Consider the following 26,150-nt stretch of genomic DNA (forward strand, 5'->3'; position numbering starts at 1 on the left):
CAGCAGGTCTTGTGACTGACCCACTTAGACCTTCCCACCATGGAGCACAGAAAGAGAAGGAGCCCTGTGAAACAGTCTGACGTGATAAACATGCTTCTCCTGCGTGGAGAAGTGGTAGTTTCAGAGCCCTGAGATGATGGCTCAAGTGCTAAATCCACAGAAAGCTCTATCACTGCATTAAAGCCATGTGATATTTCACAGCAACGTGGTCTAGGGAATGTGAGGGATATGTTTGAGAAACAGAACCTACAGGCTGAAATGAGAGAGAGAGAGAGACAGACAGAGAGAGAGAGAGAGAGGTATAAAGAGAGAGAGAGACAGAGAAAGTGGGGAAGGGGTGAAGCTGGTACAGTGAATACTGATAGCAACTGTTTTGGGAATAGAAGAAAGAAAGCATTTTGCGGGTCATTATGCCCATGCTTTCAACAGCTGTGTTGTGAGCTGTAGTATCTTGCCATAGCAAGAGATAGCTTTGAAGGCCTGATAACGCTGAGATTGCTGTCCTTGGTTCATGTATATCAACACACAATACAATCACACCCATACACACAGATAAGTGGAAAGGTGAGTTTTGTCAATTCCCCAGAGTTCTGTGTATGTGTGCATGTGGGCGTGTGTGTGTGTGTGTGTGTGTGTGTGTGTGTGTGTGTGTGTGTGTGTGTGTGTGTGTGTGTGTGTGTGTGCTCTAAGATGTTTCCTACCAGAGCTTGGCTCTCACGGAGGAGACTCAGCTTGTGCAAACAGATAATCATGTCCAACTCCTTCAGACCTGTGGACCAGCTCTATACCCAGCTGCCAGACTGTGCAGGTCTATGCTGAGCAGAACAAGGCTCCCCTTTGTTTGAGGAGTAGGAAATCTACATCTTTATAATACTGTCTTTATTAGGGTGGATGGACAACATGGACAATGCACCTCTTGCTCTTAGATAGATTTAATGCAACAGATATTGCCCTGAAATGCGTTGATGCATGGAGAAAATCTATAAACTAGCTGCATCGTTGTCTAGGTTGTCTGTGGACTCGGTTTTTAATTTCATAAAACACTTTTTGCAAAACTTTACACACATAGTTCACATTTATCAGACCCTGAACACTTGCAAAGTGGCAGTGCCCATTAAAATGCAAGACATATACTGTACCTGATCAGAAGGAGGCTGTTAGTTGTGATGTTGATTGATGAGCTGCTGTGACCGTAGACCGGATAGGACTTATTTTGTTTTTCTTACGTAGTCTTTTATAAAATAGTTTGTAAGATGTGTTTCTATATGGAACACTTTGTAATGCTATTATGGTAATGTTCTGTACTATAAAACACCTTGTTACAGTACTGTTACAACCCTCTGCACCATAAATGGCCTAGCATGTGTGTTCAGTACTGAAATACATTTAATTAACCTTTTTTCAGGAAAACTGTTTTGTATTCTGTATTTTCTATCGCTGAAAATGAAAAAGTCACACTCTGTGTGTAACATAGTGTTTTGGAAAACTGGAAAAAATACTGAGGTGTGTTGTACTGTATTTGTGGACTTGGATGCAGTCTATTGTAACCGGTTTTGTCCGATTTCTACATGAAGTGTTGAGAAGGGATTATTGAGTTTTGAGTGCAGTGTTTTATTTATCAAGAGATTTATTGTGTTTTGCATTTTATGAATGCGGTTTTATGAATTGTTTGAAAATTAGTCCTAGTTTCAAAAAATAATTGTAGGCAGCTGTAAAAAACTAAGTTTGACATGTGGGTCAACTAACCTCTCCATGACTGCCCACAGTGAAGCCCACTAACCTCTCCATGACTGCCCACAGTGAAGCCCACTAACCTCTCCATGACTGCCCACAGTGAAGCCCACTAACCTCTCCATGACTGCCCACAGTGAAGCCCACTAACATCTCCATGACTGCCCACAGTGAAGCCCACTAACATCTCCATGACTGCCCACAGTGAAGCCCACTAACCTCTCTAAGCCTGTATGCAGAAGGCCAAAGAACCCCACACTCAATCCGCCATGGTCAGCCCACTAGGAGTAGACCAATTGTGGCCTTGTGTGGGCAGGACATAATGAGACCATATTTGCAGTGGAAAACAGTCCCATGAAGTGTCCATGAGAAAAGGAGTATCAGTGTAGGTTTTTCACAGGGTATACCATAGTGGACTTTACTGACGGACTGCACTCCATGAGTCCCAAGGTGTGGGGTGCTTTACTTTTCCACAGGGACCCAACACTTACAAAATCAAGTGCAAAATACAGGTGCCTTCTTAATGTGAGATCCATAGAAATTAGTACACTCTACTGTAACTATGTCTGTGACTGGACTTCTATAATAATTCAGAGAGTAAAAGTATGAATATAACAAGACGTAACGCAAAGCGTTACAAAATATGACCGCCGAACTGTTCAGTAGGTTTTAACACAGAATGAGTCATGGTTGTCAGTGTGTTTGTGTGTTTTTATGTGTTTTGTGTGTGTACATTGGTTTGTGTTTCATTTTTATGTATTAAAGGAATTATTTGTGATAGATTTTGATGATTTTTTAATGTAATGTTTTGTGTACTACTTTTTTGTGGATTGTTTTGGTATATTTTTCTTTTGCAATGTAGTTTGTTAAAACAGGTCACATAAAGAGGTGTGGAAACAAAGTGAAGTTTCCAACCACCAACAGGTGGCGCTATAGGTGGTATCAGTCAGGCATATGTATAGGCATATGTACGGGTTCGGGCCAGCGTCCACCCTAAGACATTTTCTCTGGATCAAACAATGTTTTCAAGAGTTATAAGAGACTTTGTGTTTTGAGGCAAGCCCTGGCAAGTTGGCAAAGTTTGAGGGTCTGCCACGCCCACACCTTCCGACTAATGAGAAAATCCAATATAACTTTTAGTCGCCCATGGCTGAAGAGTAACCTGACCACATTTCAAGGCGTTACCATTAAAGCTGTCGGAGGAGTTCGATCAGATGCGAGGTGTGCAAACGCCGTCAAAACGCATCTTCCACTCAAAATGGCCGACTTCCTGTGGACCTGCCACCATGGCGTCGGAGACTTTTTGGTGCGTCCAAGCATGATGAAGACGTGTACCGAATTCCGTCAAGCTACGCCAAAATAACCCCAATGCACAGGGTTTTTTGCAATGTTCTAGGGGGCGCTACAGAGCCATTTTGCTCCATCCATGGAAAAAAACTCTACCGAAGATGGACGGTTACAGGCTTGATGTTCCTGGCAAATTTGGTAATTTTTCGAGCACTTTGACATACCGTAAATCCTCAAATAGTGGCCGGGGCTTGTATTTACTTAGGCTGCACAGCGCACCGGCCTTTATTTGGGGCAGGCTTGTATTAGGGGCAGGCCTTTATTTCTTACTTATCTTCTGTTATAGAATTGTATTGTTTAAATAATGGGCATAATTGCAGTAGGCTAATATAATTCATTGCATATATGCGTTCAACACTTCCTGCACATCGCGTAGCGCTTTAGGTCGGGGTGTCAACGTAAAAAATAAACATCGGAGTTATGGTCTCCACTGTCAGTCACGGAGGGAAAGATTTCCAAAGCCTTGAATTTAATCATTTTCTTTTTTTTTATTGCAAACAGCCCATGAGATTAGCCAACAATATTATATAATATACTATTAAACATGAGGAGAACATGTATTTGTGAAATGCATTCAATTAAATTGTGATGCCTACTTTGAGCCGACAGACTGATGCTGGTAGGCTACAGTAATATACCGGTAGGCTACTTTATTTTACCCCCGGCTTGTATTCGGGGCCCGGCCTTTATTTGTCCGTATGGACCACGACCCCGGCTTCTATCTGAAGCCCGGCTTCTAATTGAATCCCGGCCTTTATTTGAGGATTTACGGTATATGCGATTGAGTTATAAGAGACTTTGTGTTTTGTGGCAAGCACTAACAAGTTGGCAAAGTTTGAGGGTCTGCCACGCCCACACCTTCCGACTAATGAGAAAATCCAATATAACTTTTAGTCGCCCATGGCTGAAGAGTAGCCGGACCACATTTCAAGGCGTTACCATTAAAGCTGTCGGAGGAGTTCGATCAGATGCGAGGTGTGCAAACGCCGTCAAAACGCATCTTCCATTCAAAATGGCCGACTTCCTGTGGATCTGCCACCATGGCGTCAAGAGACTTTTTGGTGCGTCCAAGCATGATGAAGACGTGTACCGAATTCCGTCAAGCTACGCAAAATAACCCCAATGCGCAGGGGTTTTTGCAATGTTCTAGGGGGCGCTACAGAGCCATTTTGCTTCATCCATGGACAAAAACTCTACCGAAGATGGACGGTTACATACTTAATCTCCCTGGCAAATTTGGTAATTTTCGAGCACTTTGACATATATTCGATTAAAACACCTCATTTTTGCTTTTTAATTTTTATCTAGGTGGCGCTATACATGTAATGACTGGTTATGGTATGGGTTGACATGGCCCCTTGACACAAACATACAAGAACAATTTGGCCCTCCAAGGCCCTACGGTTCTCGGGATATTCAAAGAAAACTGTGTCGCGCCACGTACAGGCCAGTTGGTGTATAATCATATCAATCAATTTATTGCATGCCCCCCCGTGAACGGAATTCCACGAAATTTTACGTGCAGTCAGAAGGTTTCATAATGATCCCACACCTCCGATTTCGTGCAGTTCTGACCAATTAAAATGTTTTACAACACTCCATTTTTGCTTTTTCATTTGTAACTAGGTGGCGCTATACATGAAATAAGTGGTAGTGGAATGGTTGACGTGGCCTCTTAAGACCAACATACAAAAAAAGCCCTACGGTTTTCAACTTATTCACAGAAAACTGAATCGCCCCACCCTCTCTAAAACGGGTCCAGTCCAACGGGGGTGCAACGGATCAAAACGAAAATCAATGGTTCCACGCTCATCTAGTGGGGCTACATGCCCACCAAATGTCGTGCACCTCGGTGTTTCAGTGTCCCGGGAATCGTTGACAGAAAATCGGCAAACAGAAAAGAAAAAAAAACAGAAAAAAAACTCTGACTAAACCTATATGACCGCGGCTGCGCTGTCGCGCGGCGGTCATAATAAGTTTGTAGTTTACCTGCACACTACTTACAATGCTGCCATAAACCCAGTGAAGGCACATTTTTTCTTTGTTAAATACAGCCTTTGAGACTGGGTTAATATTCTGTCTTTACTGACCCAGATCTGCTGGATAAATCAAAAGCAGTGTGGATTTATTGTGGCTCATTCAGTCAGCCAGTCTGGCTTTTGAGTCTGACAGACACGCCTGGAGCCCTCATCAGACGGCTCTCACCACAGCCCGAATGGCAAGCAAACTCATGGCTCTCTTTTCCCTCTCCCCTCACTGTCTGTCTGTCTCTCTTTTAGATCATTTTCTCTTTACAATTCTCCAGCTCGCAGTCACACACAGATATATCTACCTAACCCCCTCTCTCCTTCTCTATCCCACACACAGATACACAGGATCTTTTCTTTCTTTCTTCTAGTAGGCTCTGGCAGCTTTCTTGATTTATCTGTGGTGCAGGAGCTCACCTCAGGAGTCTGCCACTCTGCCTCATATGGTTGGCTTTGGGGCAAGAAGATTAGGAGATAAGCCATGACTCCAACATCCATACAGTGCCTGCTGCGAGGCAGACCCCCTCAGCACCAGCCTGTCTGTCTGTCATGTCACCGGGGCATGTGGGGCCAGAGACTGTGTTTGACAGAAAGTAGTAAACAGTAGACCTAAGGACTGTGTTTGACAGAGAATAGTAAACAGTAGACTCAAGGACTGCAGGGCACAATGAAAAACAACTACTTCCTGTCATCAACGACAACTGCACTGCTTTTGAATCACAGTGTTACCCCTTTGATTTACCATATCCTAATTTAATCAGAAATATGCTGACAGGATTCTAAAAGTAAACCGTGACGCACAAAGGGAGAGTTGTGTTACTATTTAGATGTCAGTGGTCAGCATCGGATGAGGCAGCGTTCCCACTCCTCCCGTCAGTGCATGCGGTATTTTCCGCTGAGGTCTAACACAGAGCTGGGGACATCAGAAAACAAGGACGGACTTGGTCCACAAATGTGGAACCAGAACCAGGATAGTAAGTACAGTGCCTGGCTGGGCCCAGTGAGAGAGAGAGAGAGAGAGAGTTACCGTTATCTGTGGTAAGATCAGACACAGCACATGTGCCTCCGTGGAAGTATGAAGGGCATGCACACTCAAGCACAGCCTTTCAAAAACACACACGCCCTCCTTCAGAGGGATTCCATATTAAGCCAACGGCATGGCTGCCAGCGACGAGAGCAAATGACTGGTGCTAAGATGTGATGGGTAAAGCTGTGGTTGAACTGGCAAGAAATCTGGGTATAGCATCCAAATGGAGTGTCTCCAAAGTTAGAGTGACTAAGAATTAATTTAGGTCATTTTCAAGTTGCGCACAGTCAGGGCTGTCTCTATACTCCGCCTCTGTGATGGTGTGTGTGAAGACTGGGCCCCTGATCTGGGGTCAGAACTCACAAACAAGCCCTCCCTGGGATACTGGGTTCTCATGACTCTTCCCACAGGAAATGACATCAGCTGGGGGGGGGGGGGGGTTAAGCCTCTGCTCCCCCCTTTAAAGCCATGAGTCATACACTGGAAAGACCCTGTGAACTTTGGCTCTTGAGAAACTTAACAACAAGGCTTTTAAACAAGCTGTCATTGTTTGCTTGTGCGTTTGGTATCACATAACTGATTTTCTGACAAATTGTTGTTGATGATGATGTTGCTGAAAGTCAAATTGAAAGTCTGCCATGGTTCTGCTACAGCTTGATACATGGGAGTAACCATTACAACAAGACCACTGGCTTACTTTCAGGAGGCACTTGACCAAGTCTGTTTTCTGCCTGTGTTTTCATGCAAAGAACCAATCTAGGGTCAGTGAGCTCAAGCTTTACCTGCTTTGAAAACTATTGGGACAGGTGTTTCCTCTTGACACATTTGTTACGGGCAAGTGGCGCTGGTAAATCTAGGCAAACATATCTGCTTAGAAGATATATCTCTCCATAGCAAAGCAAATACAGGGAGAGAGAGAGAGAGAGAGAGAGAGAGAGAAAGAAAGAAAGAAAGAAAGAAAGAAAGAAAGAAATAAAGAAAGAGAGAGAGAGAGAGAGAGGCTGTGGACTGAACTCTTGCCATACTTTTTGTACCTCTTATATTGTGAATGAGACAAGATGGCTCCATGTTGAGTCCTCTGGGTCCAGCAGCTCAGACCTTGAGAATGCCAAAGATCCAGTTACCATTAAACACACATGCACTGAAACAAAGCATTCACAACAACTCTGTTCATTAAGTTGAATTCATTGGTTCTGCTTATATCCTGGTCTTCGAAATCAGCAGGCAAATAATTCACAAGAAAAATGTTATTAGAATGCATAAATACTGAGCTTGAAAGTATCTTGCGTGCTCTTTCACAGTGCTTAAGTTCAAGCTGGTCTCAGGTATTGTTTGGAAAGGTAAGCTCTGGATCTGGATAATATCACAGGTAATTTAATGTATAGTGTAACCACTGTGCAAAGGAAAGCATGTAGACGCATCTGGTAACAGCACATCCACACAGCTGCAGTCTATTCCTAATCCTTCTGCTGACCATCTGCCAGTAGTCTCTGGCATGTGCTTTAAGGCCTGCAACATACCAGCAGTGTTTGGCATGGCTCATAAAATCTGCAGAGCAGGGGATATCCTGAAATGTCTAATGCAAGTGTGGGATGTGGGGTTGTAAATATGATCCGTTTGGTTGTGCAGGATTATGATACACGTGAAATACAGTGTTGCCCAAATTCATGGATTGTATGATCATATCATTTTACACTGTATTCTTTCAAAAATTATGCTGTAGCCTCTTCGACAAAACACGTTTCACCTTTACTGTTTGCTGTGTAATTTATTCATGATTGGAGGATGCATAATCATTGTTATGATCTTAAAAGTATAATATAGAGGGCTAGCGTTGATTAATCTTTTGGCGGGCCTGCTAGAAAACTAGCTCGTACCAACAATGACTTGGTTGGAACGAACCAAGTAGGTCTCCCAAGGCATACCCATGATTCCACTGGGCTTCCCACCGGTTTATAATTGGATTCGTTTTGTGGTGAATTCCTGCAGCAGCTCTGTGTTATCGATACTATGATGTTCACGAGGTACATCAAAAAAGCCAAATCAGGTAAACAGTGCAGTATGCCACGTTCCCTTGTGTCCAGCAGATATTTCACTCCTCGAATTATAAATATAAAATGTGGCGATATTCGAACAAGATTGTTTCAGCATTTCAGCGTTCTACTAGCAAGCGTTAATGGTATAAAATAGATAACGCCGCATGTAGCCTATAGCATTTCAGTCATAACGAAAAGTTAATCTTTGGTACCATTTACAATAACTCCCAACATTATTTTGATAAAGCAGGTGCCATGTGTAGGCTAACGCCTTTCAAATGTTCATGTTCCAGAACAACTCGAGAGTCAATTCGATTCGAAAAATTCGATTTTTTTTTTAAACCCCCAGGCGTTGGCGTTGTTAGGGAAATTGTATTATAATATGTTTGGTTTCTATATTTTTGTATTGTGACCCTGACTCTAAGTCACCATCAAGATTGTTCCTGAAAGGAAAGGAGGCAGACTCAGTGCAGTGGTGTAGTCCAGGGTATACGCAGGTTGGTGTACTGAGTATATTATTTTTCAGTCGGCATTGCGTATACCCACCGCGTTTATCCTGTGCTGTATGGGCTGCTTAAAAAAAAGTCAAAATTAAGAGTAGGCTATACCCACATTTCCAGGGACCACTACACCACTGGGGAGACTCACATAGAGGCCATTTCTAATCGCTCTAGCTTTGACCCTGTCCAACCTTTGTGTTGCAGCTCTGAAGAGGTCGTTTGAGGTGGAAGAGGTGGACACCTCCACGCACTCTTCACCCCTCTCCCGTCGGACCCACTCTCTGCGATCCTCCATGACCTCCACTGGCAGCCAGCGATTCCATGACCTGGGCTCCCGCAATTCCGACCACACGTCCAAGCCACCCTCAGACAGCGCCAACCAGCGCTCGCCAAAAACAAACCTGCGGCGTGTGGAGGTGTCAGGAGGACGCGCCACCGAGCCACTGTCTCGCCGAACGGAGATCTCCATCGACATCTCCTCCAAGCAGGTGGACAGTTCGCCCAGCCCCGGCATCACCCGCTTTGGCCTGAGGAGGCCCGAGGTGCAGGTGCACCGGACCTCTCCAGATGTCGCGCCCCACAGGCGGACGGAGGTCACCCTCAGCCGGCCCCAGAGCCAGGATCCTCCGGTGGCCCCCAGGAGGGCAGAGCCCCCATCTCCGGTGTTCGCATCCCGCATCCCCGAGCCCGGCCAGAGGAGAGTAGAGCCTCCCAGCCCTGTGACTGCTGACACTCCGTCCAGGCGGATGGACTTGAATGCCAACAGGCCGCTGGAGACGCCTCCACCTCAGCCCAGAGAAGTGGAGACCAGCCTACCCTCAGCGTCCAGCGAGGTCCCCAGCAATATGGAACACAGGCCCCAGCCAGCTGTGTCTGAGGCCCCCATCGCACCGCCTGAGAGTAAGTCTTTGGATCTTCTCATTGTTGCTCTCCTCTCACCCTAAATTAACTTTAAACTTTGTGGGGGTTTGGTTGCTGTCAGTGATACTGCATCATCATTCTTACTCAGTATTCTTACCCGTGCTTTCCCACCATATGTTCAAGCTCATTTGGATTCTGATTCTGACTGTGTAATGTCACTCTTCAGCCATTTTATCCTGCACAAAAAAAAATCTGTTATTCTGCAAAAGCCTTTTAACCGTCGCTTCTGCCTAATGATGAGAGTAACAGAGACACTGCGTAGGAAAGTATGTGCTCTTTGCAACTCCAACACGGGATGATGTCAGTTTCTAGTGAAATATGACTTGAGGGCAAGCGGCACTGAGATTGCTGTCAGGCAGGCTGCCATGGAGAGCCTAATGTAATGCATTCTCTTAAAATGTAATCTGTTGCCTGCAAGGAGAAGACGGAGGCACTGCACTTAATAACAGCTCCAGTCTTTACTCTTTGGCCAGGCAGAACGCCATGTCGTTTCGGCTTCAGTCGAGTGTTACTTTAAAGCTGACTATTCAGCTCAAGTATAGGTTTACCCTGGCACACTGAAGAACCACAACCACGGGTTCCTCAGGGGGTGCCTGGGTTGGCCAGGCACCTACTGATGTACTGGTGGCTTTTATTATTCTGGCGAGCAGAATTTGGGCTATTGAAAAGAGATGTTTATTTGGGTATTTATTTGTTTTTCTTTGTTCTTTCATTCTGTCATGGTTAGGATTGGACGATGCATTACATTCATGTTTGGACAACCAAACTTTTTGTCTGATGTTGCGATCTGTAGTTTGAACCGATTGGAGTCCAGACTATATTTGGACTTTAAAAGACTTTGGACTTGGCAAAGAAGTTAGAAATTAGTTTTTGTTGACCCAGTGAGTGGACGGAGAGCTTAATTCTAATTTCTTTATTTATATCTATTTCTTCTGGTGTCCTCAGAAGTGTTTGGTTGATGGTGGCCCAGGGCCATGTTGTGTTCTAGAACACTGACTCATGCCTCACACATACCAGCGCCGCCACTCCTTCTCCATCTCCTGAGATAGCGGAGTTGGAGTGTGCTCCCAGAGCCCTCAGGGGACAGGACTCATCCTCACCATCCTCCTCCTCAAAGAAGTGTCAGGGGAAAAAAGAAAGGAATGAGTTTTGAACTGGAGAAATTGCAAGGAAAGATCATGTAGTGAAGCATTGCACCTATTATATACTATTTTTAATATGGTCTCTCCATCTTCTGTCTACCCTCCCTTCCTCATCTCTCCTCCTCCTGTCCTCTGCTCCTCTTGTCCTCTCCTCCTATTGTCTTTTCCTCCTCATCTCCTCTCCTCCTCCTGTTCTCTGCTCCTCTTGTGTTCTCCTCCTCCTGTTATCTCCTCCTCCTCATCTCCTCTCCTCCTCATGTCCTCTCCTCTCTCCCCCTCTTATCCTCTCTTCCTCCTGTCCTCTTCTCATGTCCTCTCCTCCTCTTGGTGTTATCCACACTCCAACTCTTCTCTGACTTTCGCTTTCAATTTGTCAGGGAATCTAATTAGTTGGACTTGCCACTCCATGATAGCACTCTGTTCATGACAGTTTAGCACAGACTAATTAACCAAGCAATTAGTCATTTAACAACATACTTTTTTCACTTTGACTGTAGACAAGCATGGCAGGGGTACTTTCATTTACCAGAGGTGTTTATTGTCTAATTGTGTGGAGTGTTCCTTTCACATCCACCTGCTTGAGCTGCTCCAATTGGCAACACCTAAGGAGCCTTCCATGGTGGATGTGTCTGATGGTCTCCCGTAGTCCACTCCACACCAGCCAAGCCCAGCTTTGTAAGGTGCCACATTCCAAATCTGGAGTCCATAAATGTTCCGCTTCATAAAAATAGAAGCCTTCCAGTTCCCAGAGGTCGTGGCACTCCCCTCCGTGCCGGGCAACTCGTTGGCGGGTGGCTGATCAATGGCCAATTCAGTGCTGCCACATGTGTGGCAATGCCATTAAAAGCCAGTCCTCAGCCAATTAAACGGCTGAGTGACTCTCAGTGGGGGTGGCTGCCCTGCAGTTATTCGTGTCTGTTTTGCCCTGTTTTGGGGCCCTAGTGGTCCAAACCGTATCAAAGGCACTCAAACACATGATGATGGGGGAAGTGTTTGAATTCAAAACAAACCCCAGAGAGAACGATCTCCTCCTTCAGAAAAAGGAGGAAATGTGGTCTCTGACTCTAGTGTTTTTTTCCAGCAAGCAAAAGGTGATATAAGGACTAGCTTTGTGTGTGTGTTTGTGTATGTGTTTTGTTAATGTGAGCGTGTTTCAGTGTGCATGCAAATACATTGTAGGTCTCTCATCCGGGGGTTTGCGACGGCTCCTACTTTGCTCTCAGAGAGAGAGAGAGAGAGAAAGAGAGCGTGCACGAGGTACGAGAAAATCCAGACGTGACGGGAAAAACCTTTTCAAGATGTGTTTTTGTCCGCGGCTGTGTCTGCCACATTTGGGTTCAATTACCAGGCGCTCGGCTAAAGCCTCCGCAAGGAGGGGGGAACTCAAACCCAATCCCCCCACCCCCCAAACCCCACCTCTTCCTTGCGCCATCCAATCCCTCTCTCCTGGCTCGGGGCTGGACCACGCGGCTTCCTGTAAACGGGAGGGGTAGGGGGGTGGCCTAGGAGAGCGGGAAAAACTCCAGGCAAAGTGGAAAAGCAACTGTGACCCCCATGAGCAGGCGGTTGCGTTACTTTGGTCAGTTTTTGAAGATATGTGGGTATCATAGCTACGCTGCCTGTAACTGTTGCAAAGGGATTTGAATAGGAAACTTTTTTTGTTGTTAGGCTCAGGTTTTTAGTTCCACTTTGAGGTGTAATTGAGCATTTGCTGTGCAGGGTGTTGTGCTGTGTTCTGAACTCTATTGGCTGAGTTGGGTTCTCCAGCACACAGTAGTCTTTGGGGGCATTCCAGAAGGAAGCAAATTGTGTGATTGTGAGCATCACAAAGTTTGCAGTTTCGCTCGGTGACATCATGGAGATTTATCTCTCACTCTCTCCTTTTCTGTCTATCTTCTGCTCTGGTAGGCTGGTCAAAGGGAGGATGGTATGACGGTGTTGAGAGATAAAGAATGATCTGTCCTTCCCAGCCTCAAGGCGCTGTGGTTTTACGGAAAGCCCCTCGGCCTACCTGTTGATAGCAGCATGAGGCTCCTAAAAGGTCATGCCACCCTGCAGTAGTGTCAACCCCCCCAAAACACAAACATTAACACACACACACACACACACACACACCTAGTTTGAGTTAAGTTCCTGTTGAGATGCTAAGGAATGCTTCACTGTATTTCAGTATCTGAGTGAATAGCAGCTCAGTTAGACTGAGTTTAGAATACAATTTGAATAGACCAGAAGTGCGGTGGGATAAGAGTTGTCCTGTGTTAGTCTTATGGGCCTCTGCAGAACTTCAGAGGCTTCATCTCTGCCATGGGTGCCCTGTTTTTGTAAGCTGCTAGGACCAGGCAGCAGAGGATATCCTTTGCATTGTCTGTGTGTATGTGAGGACCAGTGAGTGGATTAAAGAGAGAGAGAGAGAGAAGGAAAAGCGGAAGAGAGGAACAGAGAAAGAAAGGCAGACTGAGAGAAAGAGATGGTGTGACCGTGTCTGAGTATTCGGTAGCTCTCGGGAGAGTTATCGGCCCGAGGGTGAGCCACTCTGGTCACGCTCTCTTTCCCCCTCATATTAACCGTGACCTGTCCCGCTGGGTCCCCTGCGCCACCCTGCCGGTGGGAACGTGCGGGTACATGTCTGAGAACTCCAGGCCTGGAGCCGGTGAGACCCCCCCCCCGTCCTTTGGGACTCGCTGTTGCCCTGCAGTTACAGCTACTTATGGTGTTTAGAAGAGGGTGGGTGTTTGCGTTCTGTGCTATTTGGTAAGTCTGCAAGGCCATACGAATCTAAATAGACATTATTTAGATGGTCGTTTTTATGTCTGCCCAGAGATTCCCCCCACCCACCACCATCCTGTCATTTGGACCTTCCGCAGCATTGGTGGAAAAGCTGGACAGGAAATGATCTCACGGTGCTCCACGTTCGGAGTTCACACGTCTGTGCGAAAACAAAGGCACTCAAAGGGCTCTCTGATTTCCTTCCTGTTGGCCCCATCTGAGACACTTCCACTTAACCTTGCCCTCTTGCCAACTCTTAACTTCGAGAGTACGGACCTCTCGGGGTTGGATGCCACAGGCACACCAGTTCTACTCAGGATTCACATAAGCTTTAATCCATCTTAAACTGGACCCACCGTGACTAGCTCTATCCACAGGCTTGCTGTCACCATGCTAGAACTATGCTGAGAGCCTGCAGGAGGTGGTCATGTTTGGGGGGGGTGTCGTGTTTTCATCTTTAAACCTTGAATCTTTTTGATGCCTGTGTGTCTTTGACTCTGGTAGCATAATAAACGAAAATGGGGTCCGAGCGTGACGTGATGGACTTGTAGTCAAAGTGCGGAAGCTACCCATACGACATATCTTCATCACAGCACAAGGCCTGCATCTCCAGTGGCCTAACCCTCCTAACTTAAGGCCGACCTTTTCCCAACCTCAGGAAGCAATCCAGGCTTTTTCCCATGATGCATGAGCCGGAGCTGTCAAGCGAGCACTTCGCCTTATTGGCTAAGTCATCACTAATACTTCCTCTCGCAGGAGTGTGTGTCTAAGAGGAAGTGCTTATCTGCTGGAGGAGAGGAGTTTGTTCAAATAGTTTTAAAATTCCATTACAAGCCTCAAGGCTGAGTCACACTGATCAACAGGAGTCTTGAAGAAGTGGTCGTTCAATGCCCAAAAGACTGTTGTTTAGATTGTACTCAAGTATGGGAGGCAAACATTTTCAGATGCCATTCCTTCTAGCCCAACTTAAGATTTGTTGCTGTGAAGGCTTTGGGGACTGACCCAAAGTATATGTCTTTGAGATTAACTTCTCTGTTGACAGTTCAGTATACTGCCAAATGACGAGTCACCAAGCAAGTCTTGACAGATTGTTATCTGTATCCTGGTTGCAAAGTGTAATCTCTTGTGGTTGTTTGTTTGTTGTTGTTAAAGTGTTCTCTTTTTGTTCATCTAAGCATGACCACACAAATAGTTGGCCACAATTGAACCCTTGAGAAAGGACGTGTTTAAAAGTAGCGCCAGTTGCCGCAGTTGCCCTGTGTTGTCAAAACAACAAATATTCATGAACCTTGTTAATGTTATTGACCATTGACCGTGATTCATTTCAGTTCAGTTCATTTTTTAGAGTTCCAGGCACTAAAGGCTGTTCACGGTTGCACAGGGTCAAAGAAGTAGTTATGTATTCCTAAACACACAGAAGCTTTGGGAAAACCTCAGGTTTGTTTTTTTCTTTGCTTTTTTGAAACACCACCATTCTTTCATGGGGACGCGTTCATAAAATGCTGAAAATGCCGGTGGTCAGAGAAGGCTGGTTGGTTTCAGACTACCAAGAGAGAGGGAGGGAGGGAAGGAGGTAGGGAGGGAGGGAGTACATCATATGGCCACAAGAGAGGGGGAAGAGAGAGTGGGTCAATCAGCCAGTGAGCGAGTAGATGTAGGCCAGAGATATGTGCCTCCCTGTCCCGGGTGATCATTCTCTCAGGCTAAACATATTTATTTGGACAGCGTCTCTCCTTGGCTCAAACAGAGGCTGCCTTTGAGAGCCACCAGGCCCAGAGGTCTGCGGACAGAACGGGACTTGTGCATGTGTCACAAGGGGCGGAAATGTGCTCAGGCGTAAATCATTTAGCGGCGTGCCGTGGCCGCTCCGCTCCCGCTCAGCCAGACATCAACCAAGGCCAGGCGCTTTGCCATGACCGAGCGAGCAAACAAACAAGAGAGTAAACAGAGGAGGGGGGGAGGGCAGCGAGTGTAAACAGGAAAGAGATGGAGCTGTTTTTGAACTGCCTGCTCACTTACAGAATCACATGAAGATGATTCTTATCCACCTCATTACTCACATTCATTAGCATCTGTATATAGCCTCTTTTAAACAGACTGTTTAAAGCGGAAATGTTGTGCCGTTATCCCACCTTGCCTTCTGTAAAAAATATGATGATATAATTCCACTGATAACCCAGTGGCGGAGGTAGTCCCAGAGCTGAATCAGCCTCTGTGTAAAGGGAGAGCCAGCATGGTGGGACTGGGGTGTGACGCAGCTAACCAGAATGAAGCAAGACTTCAGCTGTGTTGTCAGAACACACAAATCCGACATAAGCATTAACACGTTGTACATGATGCACACCAACATGAAATGGGTTACTTATTTTGGTGCGATGGAACAGTTTGTAACATCAGTTCAGACAAAACAGTCGGTTTATTTAGTAGCGTAGTAGTTGCTTCTTTTTCGCTTCTTATTTAAACGATAATTATTGGAATATTTAGTGTGCCAAATAAGGAAACCCCTTATGCCATAATATGGAAGCAATCCCTTCAGTTGTAAGTTAGCAGTGTGCGGGGTTGGTTATGTTGGGATGGTTGTTCAATGCATATGTTTGCGTGCCCGGCGGTGCAGATTGGCTCTCCTAATGGGTCGGGTGGGTTTGGGCAGGGGCGTTTTAATAGCACTTGAGGCCCCTGGGCTATATCATTTTTTGAGGCCCCCCGCCCGCTAATCGCGCAATCAATTTCTCAACAAGAAATAAATACAGCGGGGATTTATTTTCTAACCAGCAGCAGACGAAAGGAAAGGGAATTAACCCCGAAGTTATGAACAGGTAGTACTTCGGCCCTGGAGGCAGACAGAGCAGGGAAGGTTACCAAAAGCTGCATGGTCGACCTCAGTCTGCTTTTAATGAGGGCCAGTTTTGATCTTGTTTAAAATAAAATAACAATCTTAAAAACGAGTTCATTCGAGGACTTATCTTTGGCCCTCTGCCATTTATTGAATGACACGGTACACATAGAAATTGACAGAATGACAATCAACAATACAAACTTCAACAATATAACAGGTTAGGCGAACAATATTTCGTTGCTGCACTTAAAAACGTGTGAATAAAAGAGAAAGATTTCATTTAATTACTTATTAATTTCGTTGCAATATGCACATATCATATGATGTTTTATTAAATTGGCAAGTTGCCATTAAAGGATTTATGATTGTCTTATTAGCTATAGGCTATAGGCCTATCAAAAACAGATCAGAACGTTTTTCTCCGGGTCTTTCTAACCGCAAACTCTTGTATGGTTTCATTAAAGTCCACGTCCAGAAGAATGTCGGATTCGATGGACATTAGGGTGAGATGGCTCAATCGGTCTTGCTGCATGGTCGACCTCAGTCTGCTTTTAATGAGGGCCAGTTTTGAGAACGATCGCTCCCCACTTGCGTTGGTGACAGGCAAGGTTAGGTACAGACGAAGTGCTATGTCGATGTTAGGAAACACGGTCTGCAGGCCTCTTTTCCTAATACGTTTCAGGAGTTCGCCTACCGATGTCGACATGGTCAAGTTGCTTTGAACGTACTGCTGAAGCTGAATAGCCTCCTCTACAAAGTCTTCCTCAGTTGCGTATTTTTTTTGTAGTGTCGATGCTGAGACTCGGAGGACATGCAAAGACGTTGTCCGTAATGTGTTTAAAAAGCCAAAGCTCTCCACTGTGCTGTTGAATGCCTGGTACCGCCTATCTAGCTCCACTACCAGCCTGTCAATTACTACATTATAGACGCTCACTAATAAACTGCGTCGGCCTGGTAGTTGGCAATCTGGTGCAGATGACTAGTCGGCCTGTCTCTTCCGTATCTTTATGCATGCGCTCGGTGTCTGCTTTGTATACATCTGACACTGTAGGGGACATATTGGAGGCTGCTGCTTCAAAACGATCAAATTGATCACGTTACCCCGCAACATAATCCCTCAGTGACCAGACTAGGCCTGCAGCGTTACACAGGTCTAGATCAATTGCCTGTAAAGCAGCGCTCACTTTGCGGAACCGCAGGAGAATTACGTTCCACATACTGGAAAGAAACGTTATTTCCAGCTTATTCATTTTTTTTAGAGTTTTGGCCTCATTTTGTGTTGTGAAGGTCTGACATGTATCAGCAGCGAGAAGCCGTAAAGATTGCTGGATACTCGCATAGTTTAAACACAAAGCTTTGGTGCCGTCGGAGTGAGCTGACCATCTCGTATCTGAAAGTGATTTCAGAGTTTCAATACGCCCCTTCTCATTAGCCTGTAAACCCTGAGTAACAACCTGCCAGCGTGACGTTGCATTGGAGAAGAAGTTGAAAAGTGACTGGACAAAAGTGAAAAACTTCTCGGTTTCCTCGCAGCAGTTTGCACTAGTAACCCCCACTAAGTTTAACGTGTGTGCTCCGCAGGGTATCCACTCTGCCAGTGAGTTTATCTCCCTGATATGGGACTGCAAGCCTTTGTATGTGCCCGACATATTGCTTGCATTGTCGTAGCATTGCGACAGTTGTTAATGTCAATATCCATTCTTTGCAAAACGCTCAAGACAGAGTTAAATTGGGCCTCTCCTGTGTGGGAAGTGATAGGCAAAAATGTCAAAAAACGCTCTTCAATATCTCCCTCTGGGGACACATAACGTAGGATGTAAGAGAGTTGATCTATGTGGGTCACATCGGGAGTTGAATCCACGCTAATAGAGTAGAACTTTGCCAGCTACACCCGACTAACAATTTCATTGAGGACTTTTTCTCCCATTAATTCTAAGAATTCCTCACACACGTGAATAGATAAATACGAGGGGTTTACCTTGTCCGAATTTCCATACCTCTCTATATGGGCTTTCAGGAATGGGTCTAATTGAGCGATAAGCTCCATACTACCTAAATAGTTGCCATTTCTGACATCTCCAAAAACGCTTGTGTGTCCCCTCAGAGAAAGTCCACGCTCTGTTAAATGTTGCGTCACAGCAACAACCCTATGGAGAACCTGCCTCCAATAGGTGCACTCGTCATCAAATTGCTTTTTAAGCTCCGATTCTACTGTGCCACGGTCAAATGCCTGGTTTACGTACGCGACCATGGCTTGTCTGTGGAGGTCACTGTTTTCGTGAGATGCGCTCCGCGGTATGTTTCCAATCACAAAAGCCTGTGCTAACAAACAGGGATTTTGTTCGTTTTGACCAAACACTTTACAGGCAAAACAAAAAACACTGCCCTGAGATGGAGAGTAGCATAACCACTCTCTGGCCACAAGCTCCCCATTCCCCAGTTTTCGTTGGACAGTTTTTCAGTCCTAATGTTGCCCAATATGACTTCACTTGCTGGTTGATGCGATCGCCCCAGACACCGGGGTCGTTACTGTAGGGGTTTGAGCCGCCTGCCAGGCTCTTGCTGCTTGTCAACTCCTCCCTCAGCCGCCTCTCCTTCTGTTAGCTCCTGCTCGTCTGTCCCCACCTCAGCTGCATATACCCTAGGGATGGGGGAAAAAATCGATTCAGTTACAAATCACGATTCTTGTATGTGACAACGCTACGCTACGCTGCCTCAAAAATCGATAAAAAAAAAAAAAAAAAAAGCCTAGCCTGCTTTTAATTATTGTATATAAGGCGGGACAATTTTTTGCCGCTTATAATCCTACATGTTGCGCAATGCATTCTATTTGTGAGTTCCTTACAGCTAGAAGCTCAGCTTCACACAAAGTAACTAGGTAGGAATACAAAGGCTAACATGTTGGACTGCAAACATGTCAGACGTTAGTTCCGAAATTCATGCTGCACCTCAACAGTTTAAATCGCACGTCTGGAAGAACGTTGGCCAACTCTGTAGCAGTTTGGGTTGCCGGTAGTTGAAGACGGTGGGCTGACTGAGGTGATTCGAATTGCTTACCCCTAGAGGGGCACCATTGTGTCTTGCATACATTCCTCGTATGACGGCGAGAGAGCATGAAAAAAATACAATTAAACTAAAATGTCTAAAATACACGCTGTCTGAAGTGATTACTCGTTAATTTATAAGATGTAGTCTTGAAAAGAAAAGCAAACTTTTAATCGCGATAAATTTAGAATCATGAATTTCAAAATGTTTTAAAATCTATTGACAGCCCTAATTTTAAGAAAACTTATACTGATTCTATTTAATTTACCTTTTATTTATTGTTTAAAAGTAGCCTAAGTGGCATTCATTTCTTAATCTGTCGGTTTGTGTGCAGTTTACAGGGGCTATACAATAAAAGGGCACATTTGTATTTATTTTCTCTATTGGCTGCCCTGCAGTCATGAAGTTAATGTTAAGATTTAGGAATTCAAACTTGAAATTAAACTTGGAAAGCTCAAAGTGAATTAGACTGTGTTGTAATTGAATGTTTGATTCAACTGTTTTCCATGGTCCAGTTCAAAACAAATAATAACCAAAAGAAATTGAAGAAATCGTTAAATCGAATCACTTGCAAAATCGCAATACCCACAGAATCGCGGTACATATCGAATCGCCACTTAAGTATCGTGATGGTATCGTATCGGGAGGTCCCTGCCGATTCCCGTCCCTAAAATACCCTGTCCTCCACCTCTCCCTCAAAAGCACAGCTTTCTGTAACGACTGTCGTCTCATGGTTGTCTTCTGCTGCCTCACTGGTCTCGTTTTCCTCCTTCACAATAATAGTGAATAGACAGATTAGCGAGACGCCGTCAAGGGCAATGCAATAGCTATGCTATGGCTAGCACCTGTCACTACACACATCTAGTAGCAGCTAGCGCTATAGCTTGTTTTTTCACTGTAGTTCTAGCTGTGCAGCTAACTATTACAGCACAACTGTAGTAACGTTTCACATGATACTAGTGTAGAGATATCAGATTTTTTACTGGAGGGTCAATATTTACACAAAAGTCTTGATCCGATATATAGTCCTACCTTGTCATCATTAAGTATATCCTCCACTTCATTTGGCAGTGTGTTGGTATCCTCTGATCGCTTTTGGCAAAGTTTCCTTTAATATTATAGCCTGTCTTATATTCTTTCTTTTCTGAGCGGGTGGAGGGGGGGGGGGGCTCCATCAACCTCCACATCCACCACCAGATGCCACTGTAGAGCAGAGTAATGAATGACACCGCGAATCCGGACGTTTATCATCATTTTTATTTTGTATTATTATTAAGAGGTCCCTGATTGGTTGACATTAAGGCGCCATTGGGTGTGGGTATTAAATCTGACCCGTCCATCAATACCGGGATCTCTGCTTAAAACGGGCTTCTGTCTTGGTTCTATGCACTTGGACGCGCACACTCTCTCTCAACTCTCTCAACTTTAGCAGTAAACAAGGCTGCTCAGAATGCACACTCACACTCACACTCACACTCACACTCACACTCACACTCACACTCACACTCACACTCACACTCACACTCACACTCACACTCACACTCACACTCACACTCACACTCACACTCACACTCACACTCACACTCACACTCACACTCACACAGTACCCAGTGCTTGTATTCTTCTGGAGAGAGGGGCTCCCAGGCTCTTCTGCTCTTGTATGTTGCTTCTGAGGCCTCTTGAGTTTAGTCTGATATCTATATTACATTTAGAGTGTGATTCTGCTTCTGCCTCGGCTGCTGCTGCTGCTGCATCTGTGAGGAGCTGGCTGCTGGCTGCTGGCCGCTGACGCCCCGTGGCTCTCTGGCAGGAGCATGCCTCTCAGCTGCACTGTAGCCTGGCTCCCATTCAGTGCAGCACTCTCCTCCGCCAGCAGGAGGCACTGTCAGACAGGTAAAGCCTAAACCCACTTCTGAAGCTGCTGCAGGTGAGGCCAACAGGTGAGGTGATGCCAGGCTCTCCTTTTGCAAAGGTGGAGAAGCAGACGGGGGGCCTGGACTCACAGAGGACCTTTAGGAAGAGCAAATTATCTCCTGGTTGTTTTTTGTGTGTGTAGTGGAGGGGTGTTTTAAAATGGAGGCATTACCGACCACAGTGAAGGGAGGCTCAGTAGCTGCCATTCACATGTATTTTGCCCTTTGCACGCTTTTTAGCAATGTGTTTCTGAGAACGGTAGTAAGTCAAGCGCCACACGGTGATGCACCATATTGAAGTTGAAAGGTGGCAGCTGGCCTATTTCTACCATAATTACACATGTGCAAATAACATTACAAAATCAGATTATTTGAGAGTAAATTTTTTATTTTAAACTACTGAAATAATTCTACATTACATTATATTAGGTTACGTTGTTAAACTGAAAGAAACAAAATTTAATCACATGTTTTTGCGAACAAGCACGGTAAATAATTAGTTCAATTACAATAAAACTAGGCAATATCAATTAAAGACGGAAGAGAGCTCTCCAAGTGCAAATGAGGCGGCCGTGCGAATTCCGACCTTGCCTGGATATATTGAAGCTTACCGACACACAGTGCATCAAGTGATTTCCACTGGACCATGAGTCCATCATCCACTTGTCCAGACTACTCGACGAAAAACTTTCAAGCCACAGTAATCATCCACATTCTCAGCTGGTACTAAGTGTTCGGTCTGTCCTTGCGCCTGGTTGGTTTCAGAGGGTGACTGGCATGAGGCACGTATCTTAAGTCATTTTCAGTCATCGGTGTTGGTTTTTGATTACTATTGAGTGTTTAATAATAGGCTTCAGGACATAGTCTCAAGCTAAGGCATTGAAACATGCATTCTGATGTAGCATACCTTTTCCTCAACAGTGAGTTTTCAAATCATGAATCTCATCACCTCAAATGTCTAAATTGGCTTAGCAAATGTGTAAATAGAAACATCTGTTTTCATTCGGGGTTCTTTAAGTAATACTTTTCTCCCCTTGCTTTCCTTTTTTTAAAATCTGTCTGGTGTACGTTTTCGAGCAGTGTATGGACTAGAATGACTTTCACAAGGTTAATGTTTATGGTCCATGTTTTCCTGTGATGGTAATTTAGTTTTCTACCATATATTGGAAGACTCAGTTTGTGGATTTGTCAGTCATGTTTCAGGTTTATTCTTGAACAATGATAGTGGCCACACATTGTTGAGACAGAGGCTGAAACATCCACACTGCTTGTCAGCGCTTCAACTTAGCTTATCTATCTATCCCATGTGAGAGAGGCTGTTATATACATAATGTTTAAGGGGTGTTACCATTTATTCAAAATAGGCCATGGCTGCAGACACTTTTCTCAACCTGGGGGAAAGGGAGTTCTCACCTCCATCCCCAGGTCTGAACAAAGAGCCCTCACCAATAAAAGTAATATATTTATACTAGGTATAAATAAGGTGGAATTATTGACTATGGCATATCATTATTAACTATGAATCACAAATAACCAGTCCCTTCACCTGACAGGCAAAGTAGATGAGGTTGTGACTCCACTTACTTCTATTTTGAATAAATCACGCTTCTTTTCTTCAGTCCGCCTTCATTCTGCGTAGGGGAGAAAAATAGCTGGAGGCACGCACAACAGAACTTGGGAATGGGATAAAACAGCCCTTAATACCCCTACCCAATCCAGTTGACTTTCCTCAGCATGGGACCCTAGTTACTGACCTCCAGAGAGCAGAGAGTGTGCTTTGAGAATTTTTGAGTGTGTGTGTTTGTGTGTTTTGAGTGTGTGTGTTTGTGTGTATGTGAGGTAGTTACCAAAATCAAAAGCTCTCCATTTATGACTGGCCAAGCGCCCCCGGCATTCTCATAAGCATGTTTTGGTGTGTGTTTATTTTAGATGCTATTCAGAAGGTCAGTACTGTGGGTGTTTTTTCTCCTTCGCTTTGTTTTGCTCTCTCCCCCGTCTTTCTCTCAGGTCAGCAGTTCTAAATAAAGTGCCATTGATTCGTACTCCGCTGCCCAGAGCCTGACCCCCTTCCCTTCCCACCCCTCCTTCTCACTCTCCTTCCCTTGCCCTGTGGTCATCCTCCAGTGACTTGGTCCCCTCCCTGCCCTCTCACTCTCCTCCCCTGGCCCTGTGGTCATCCTCCAGTGACTTGCTCAAGTTTTGCACCTGAAATGCAGGGAGGGGCAGAGTTTCTGCTCAGTCATGGTTCTCCGGGGCTCCACACTGGCATTTAGTGTCCTCTCTTGTCTTTGACTGTCTCACAGTTACAACTCAGCAAGTATTTCCTGCTCTGGACCAGTTTGTATGGAGAAGTTTGCATGCACTATATTCTTCATGATGGGACTTGACTGTTTTCGAGTCCCCTCCCAAGTAAACTTGTATGCCTCTCATTCCCCTCCCTTAGAACACGTCCCCCTGAGCGCCACTAAGGCTCGGCCCCTCTGAAGCCCAACCCTTCTAGATGCCCCTCTAAACCCAACCCTTCTAGATGGGCCTCTCATTCCCCTCCCTTAGAACACGTCCCCCTGAGCGCCACTAAGGCTCGGCCCCTCTGAAGCCCAACCCTTCTAGATGCCCCTCTAAACCCAACCCTTCTAGATGCCCCTCTGAACCCAACCCTTCTAGATGGCCCCTCTAAACCCAACCCTTCTAGATGCCCCTCTAAACCCAACCCTTCTAGATGCCCCTCTAAACCCAACCCCTCTAGATGGCCCCTCTAAACCCAACCCTTCTAGATGCCCCTCTAAACCCAACCCTTCTAGATGCCCCTCTAAACCCAACCCTTCTAGATGGCCCCTCTAAACCCAACCCTTCTAGATGCCCCTCTAAACCCAACCCTTCTAGATGCCCCTCTAAACCCAACCCTTCTAGATGGCCCCTCTAAACCCAACCCTTCTAGATGCCCCTCTGAACCCAACCCTTCTAGATGCCCCTCTAAACCCAACCCTTCTAGATGGCCCCTCTAAACCCAACCCTTCTAGATGCCCCTCTAAACCCAACCCTTCTAGATGCCCCTCTGAACCCAACCCTTCTAGATGCCCCTCTAAACCCAACCCTTGTAGATGGCCCCTCTGAAACCAACCCTTCTAGATGGGCCTTCTGAAGCCATGTCGTTTTCAAGTGGAATCCTTTTATCTTTTCACTGGTCTCTTTTTCAGTGTTCCTGCAATAATTCCAATGAATTGCGCGCATTCTGTGTCGCCGCAGTGAGTTCGGGTTAGGGTCAGCGGTGGATGATCTTTTCTTCTGAAAAATACATTGGTAGTTGGTTTCATTGTCACCAAAGGGCTGAGTGAGTACTTCTGGACCGGGCACGGGTAGATGACCTCAACCCTAATCACTCGGCCACACACACACGCACGCACGCACGCACACACACACACACACGCACACATGCACATGCACACGTGCACACACACCAATTCTCCCTCCCTCCTGGTGTTTCAGTTGATGAACAATGATGATTTAAAACAGAACAAAAGACAAATGGGGGTCATATTTGCAGTCTCCAAAAATGGTCGCAAAATCTTAGTAAATGGTCCCAGTCTTGAGCCCCTGCTGTTTATGGCTCTGTCCATGAGGGTGCATGACTGGGTAGTGTTTCTGTACCCTTCCCTAACACAATGACTCTGTGTGAACAGCTTGGGCTAACACTGTCAGGACACTAAACACACTCTCCCCCTCTCTCACACACACACTCACTCTTTCTTTTTTTCTCGCTCTCACACACACAGACACGAGCAAGTATGCACAGTCTTTCTCTCTCACACACGTGCACACAGTGACATGCATCAGAAATGTGTGTACACACACACACACAGACACAGAGATGGCAGTAAGTTGGCGAGGCTCCTGCTCAGTGTGGGGTCTGGCTCAGTGCTGGCTGGTCTGCCCGTCTGGCTGCAGATCTGATCCCAGCACCGACCCCCAACAGGACCCCCCCTGTGGCTCAGCTACTGCATGTGTGATGGGGATCAGAGAGGAGCACAACCCCCCCCCCCCCCCCCCCCCCACCTTACACACACACACTTACACACACACACACACACACCCCACCCTAGTGTCCCCCTCTCCCTCCTTGGCCTGGGGTTGGATGTTTATGTACATGCTGTACATTAGAAATGTGTGGTTCCTGTGCTCAGGTTGATGGGTCAGATTTGGGGTTTATCCCTGTGTTTGACCGAATGAGTTATATAGGCTGTAGGGGGTCAAGAAGGTGTGTGTGTGTGTGTGTGTGTGTGTGTGTGTGTGTGTGTGTGTCTTTCTTTGTTTTCTGACTGAGTTGTGTGAGGGGAAGAGACGCTCACTAATGTTCCACAGCTGAAAGTCTGATCAGAGCACAGGATGTTTCCCTTGAACCAGAGATGACATTGACGACAACGATGCAAGCGTGAACTTGCAGCCTGTGTTTCCGTTGGTAGATAGTGTGTGTCATGTGTGCGTGTGTGTGTGTGGGAGACAGAGGGATCCCCTGCAGTGCCTTCACAGTGTGACCCAACACGTTAGCTATCAGGCCACTGATGTGGTCTCTGGAAAATCCCCCACCTCCTGCCATGACTGGAGCCTGTGCTCTGCAGTGTGGCTCTGCGGTATTCCCAAGCCTCCCTTGGAAAGTAGATGCTCCCCTCAGTGGGACGTGCTCTTAAAACAGATGGCTGCAAAAGAAATGAAATAGGGCCTCCTCCTTACGTAACCCCGAGATGTTCTCAAAATCAGAATAATTTTAAATGACCGCACCACTGAGGTTGGTGGAATTTGCTTTCGGTATAGTGTGGTACGCTCTGTTCAGTGCCCGTGACAGACATAGGCCACACATTAAT

The 26,150-nt window shown here is 45.7% G+C and overlaps 1 protein-coding gene across 1 annotated transcript in view; it reads left to right on the forward strand.

Moving 5' to 3' along the window:
- The window catches only part of septin9a (septin 9a), a gene marked incomplete at its 5' end in the record, with an annotated part of 79,541 nt that overhangs the window by 12,890 nt on the left and 40,501 nt on the right, over positions 1–26,150 (forward strand). The window contains 1 exon segment of the mRNA XM_080857166.1: positions 8,873–9,568. Coding sequence (XP_080713292.1) covers positions 8,873–9,568 — 696 coding nt within the window.

Source organism: Sprattus sprattus, assembly GCF_963457725.1.
Source record: "Sprattus sprattus genome assembly, chromosome: 18".
NCBI classification, from domain to species: Eukaryota; Metazoa; Chordata; class Actinopteri; order Clupeiformes; family Clupeidae; genus Sprattus; species Sprattus sprattus.